This window comes from Arachis stenosperma, chromosome 2 (genome assembly GCF_014773155.1).
Source record: "Arachis stenosperma cultivar V10309 chromosome 2, arast.V10309.gnm1.PFL2, whole genome shotgun sequence".
Taxonomy (NCBI): Eukaryota; Viridiplantae; Streptophyta; class Magnoliopsida; order Fabales; family Fabaceae; genus Arachis; species Arachis stenosperma.
Genome location: NC_080378.1, coordinates 21,816,881 through 21,821,274, shown reverse-complemented (window position 1 = coordinate 21,821,274; position 4,394 = coordinate 21,816,881). Strand labels below are relative to the sequence as shown.

Genomic DNA, 4,394 nt, shown 5'->3' with positions numbered 1-4,394 from the left:
TTTTTCATTCACCTTCACAATTCACCATTGCTTGAAAGAACTCTGCAAAATTAGTGACTTAAAAACAATATCAAACCCAAGGCTAAAGAGTTGAGCATCTCTCCTTTGGATTCTAATTATACTGTTAGCTGTCCTAATGTCAAGGATGCCGATAGCAACTGTATCTAATACCACATTATTTAAGAAACATAACGCTAAAAATCAGTGGCGAAATTCAATATAATAGGACACTGGATCCTTCCAAACGGGTTGAATTCCTTCATTGAGGTGGCGGCATCTGGCTATAGGAAGGTGGTGGAGGCATTGAGGGTTGAGGATATGCCATAGGTCGTCCACTCTGTTGCTGCGGTGGTGGTGGTTGTGGTCGCCAAACAGGTGGTTGGCCTACCATTCCTGCTGGGGGCGGAAGAGGCCTTGGAGGAGCCGAAACAGCTTGTGGAGGTGGCGGCATTGGCATACCAGATGGAGGTGGCCGGAACTGCTGGACCTGAGGTGGGGGCATTCCAGGCGGGAGTCCAGGCTGCTGTTGATGCCATGGTGGTTGCCCAGCTCCTGCCATTGGCTTAAATGCTGCTGCTTGAGGTGGGGGTGGTGGTGGTCGGAGGGCAGGAATGGGAAGTGGAGCAACTCCATTAGCAAACGGGTGAGGAGGCACCGGAACAGCAATGGTACCATTAGCCTGAGCAACATTGGCGAGTGTTGGAGGTGCACTGGCGAATCTCGTATGAGGCCTACTCTTCTGCGCAGTGGGATTGCTTGCAGCCAAAACTCTTTCTGCATCAAACATAAAACATAAGCATATGGTATTGTGACAAAAGGCGACCTAATCACAGTGACAAAAACAAAAAGGGGCTGACCTGCTGGCGTGCCGTGCCGTTCCCCTTTAGTGTCTTTTTTGTAAGCATATGACACTGTAATTTGGCGATTGCAAAGATATTGCCCAACCCGTTTAACGGAAAACTAATTAGAAAACTTTTCTCTTGGAGGATACATTGGAACAGCATCAAATTCATTTAGTAAGACCACAAACATTTTAGGAGTATACAGCTAACTGCTAAGTGCTCAAAAATGAATGGACCAGTGATCAGAGGATAAAACAATAATATCTGGTTGTTCTACTGAGAAATGCAGATAAGGGAAAATGAAAAATACTTGGCAACCGCTACTTGCAAGAAGCCGTTAATTAAGCTATACAATCATGATGCTTCTAGAAGTAATGAAAGATATTAGAAGAAAATAACCTTTGGATTAGTAACAATAACTCCAAATGCACTGAAAGTGTCATACAAGAGCTTCTCATCTACATCCTGTAGTAACATCAGGAACAATTATGTTAGATTTCAATGTTCAACATATGTGAACTTGTTGAGCACTTGCATAACTTGGTAACTTACAGGATCAAGGTTGCCAATGAAAAGGTTTGCCCCCACATCCAAGCTCTTTTTATCTTGGGTTGCCTTAAAAATTTAAATAATAAAATAAAATAATCAATACTCTAATCATATGGTGAGGACATTGACATGAGATAGTAGAAACACAGCAGGGCATATACGGAAAACACGAGTGTTTATACAAACTAATGTAAATATGAAAGACTTGTTCCATGCGCAGGAAAAAGTGACATACTAACATCTTGCAACGAGAGATGACTTGGGAAAATGATTTAGGTTAATATTTTGCATAGAACTGGTACGTAACAATAAGGAGTGAACTGTGAAGTGAGCAGCTGTGAGGGAAGTGTGTATCATGTCAAGTTAGCATGTGCAAAGTGAAGTGAGAAGTGTGCGATAAAAAAAATGAACTTTAAGTGTATAGTGCTTGTGAATGTCAGAGAGTTTTTAAGGTGCGAGGGTGCTACTGTATGCACTAGCAAGTATTCATTGTGTCTCAATGAAGTGTAGGCTTGAGTTTTAGATCAATAATTTTTTTCCTTTATTGCCTCCATACTCTACTATTTAACGTTCGAATCACTTAATTCCAAAAGTAAACATTTAATGTTTTGTAAGAATCACGGCAATCCACTAACCAAACACATTCGCTACTCATCTCTAAAAAGGAAAACAATCAGATCTCATACCACTAGCACAATTCATGGTCCAGATTGCCAACATAGGCGGTCGCGTCCTGATTCCTCTCGGCAGAGTGTTGGCCAAGCAAGTTGGCGCCAACACCGGGTGCTATTCGAGTTGTCATAGATGGCAACAGAGGAGGAAGAGAGCGCCGCCGCGACCAACAGTGGGAGAGGGAGAAGGGCCTGCGAGCCGAGTATCTTCTTTTGTCACTGTTTTCTCGTCTCTTCTAGGGAGGTCTTGGACTGGCACACAAGATGTCACTTTTCAGCCATGGTGTAAGTAAAGTTTTTCTATTTTTATTTTTTAAAAATAGTTCTTTAAAAAAATAATATTTTGGCTCAAGTTGATATATCATATTTCTATTAGTTGTAAATTATTATGTATTTGCTATTTAGTCTAATTTTTAGTTAAAATATTTCAAAAGTAACTTAGAGAGTACTATAAAAAAAATCGGAGAAAAAAATTCAGTATATATTTTTTCATTTTTTTAAAAAAATCTTTAGACAAAATAATTTTCTAAAATCACAACGCAAAGAAATCACAAAACGCCATATAACTAAAATCAATAAATCATGAAAACAGTCACCAATGTAAGTATAACTAAGTCACAAAAACAGTAAAACACAAACACAAACACAAAACAGCAGCAATCGAGTCTCCAGCAGCACATCATTATGCAAAAAGCCACAAAATCCTACATAACTGAAATCAATAAATCTTGAAGACAGTCACCATCTAGGCATAATTAAGTCACAAAACAGCAGCAATTCAATCTCCAGCAGCACATCACAATGCAAAGAAATCACAAAATCCTACATAACTGAAATAAATAATCATGAAGACAGTCACCATCTAAGCATAATTAAATCACAAAACAATAAAACAAACACAAACACACACAAAACAGCAGCAATTCAATTTCCAGCAGCACATCACTACTCAAAGAAATCACAAAACACAAAACATCAGTACAACAACAGCACAGCAGAACATATGCTGAATTAACTAACTTAACAATCTAGGCACAATTAAGCCCAAAGCATAGGTTTAATTAACTTAATTAAACACAAAAAAGGTCTGCAGTGAATAGCAGAGAGCCAAAAAACACAGCACAACAGCGAAGAAGACACAAACCAGAGTACAACACAGCATAGCAGTAGTGAGCAGTGCCATTCTATAATTAATATAATTTGATAATTTCTGAACAAAAAAACAAACACGAACAGCAGGCACTAGTAGTGAGCTATGTGATACAACAAGAGTATTAAGCACCAACTTAAATTTATCATCAAGAAACTTCAACAAAATTTAACAACAAAAAATAAATAAAAGAATGAACAAACCAGTAACAATTTATCGGTATCAATTTATCATCAATCAGTAATCCAGTAACAGTTAATCAACCCAGAACAAACAAGAACAAGCCAGTAAATCAATTCAGAACAAACAAGAACAAGCCAGTAACAGTTAATCAACCCAGAACAAACAAGAACAAGCCAGTAACAGAGTTAAAATTTATTATCAAGCAGTGAGCAAAGCCAATCAACCAAGAAAAGCACCGAGCACTGACGGAGCATCCGAGCACTTCCTTCGGCGAGGGCAGTGACCAGAGATTTGAGGGAGAGCCACAGACGACGGGAAGCTGGCGACGAACACTGGCGAGCTGGCGACGGACGACGGGGAGCTGGCGTCGAACACGACCGAGGGACGACGGCGGAGTAGGACCTAGAGACGCTGGCGTTGGGGGAATGGAAGGGCCTTCGAGCACGACGAAACAGGAGGATTGGCGAACGACTGCGACGAACCAGGCGGCGACGGTGAGACTGAAGAATGGGGCTCGAAAGGGGGGCAAGGGCTTCAGGTGACTGAGGTCGAGAACCGGGCTCTTCTATTTTAAACAAAACTCAAAAAACGACGCCGTTTTCATAAAAACCGGCCGAGTCCCAATTCGATTCGCCCGGCCGGTTTCTGACCGGTTCAACAATGTTAAAATGATTTTTAAAATAATAATTTTTTCATAGTTGTCAGAACCGAACCAGTAATCGAACCGGTCAAGTTACTAGATTATTGGGTCATTGGTTCAACCGGTGGATCACTGGTTGAACCGGTTAACCCGATCCTATGTAAATAAAAAATTAAAAAATATTCAAAAATTTAAAATTAAAATTTAAAATACATATTTTTACTAACATTTTAAGAATATCTAGCTATTCTAAAATAATATGAAACATGAATAATAAGTATTTTGCTAATTTTACTCTATCATAAATATTTTATATAATTATTTTCAAATTTTAATAATTTATTAATTAATATATATCT

General features: G+C 39.2%; 1 protein-coding gene across 1 annotated transcript; it reads right to left on the bottom strand.

Moving 5' to 3' along the window:
- Window positions 1-259: 259 nt before the first annotated feature.
- Window positions 260-957, bottom strand: LOC130962682 (uncharacterized; the record flags this gene model as incomplete). The annotated part of the gene is made up of 2 exons (XM_057888862.1): window positions 260-774; window positions 858-957. Coding segments are annotated over 2 exons (615 nt in total), but the record flags the coding sequence as incomplete, so codon positions are not given.
- Window positions 958-4,394: the final 3,437 nt, after the last annotated feature.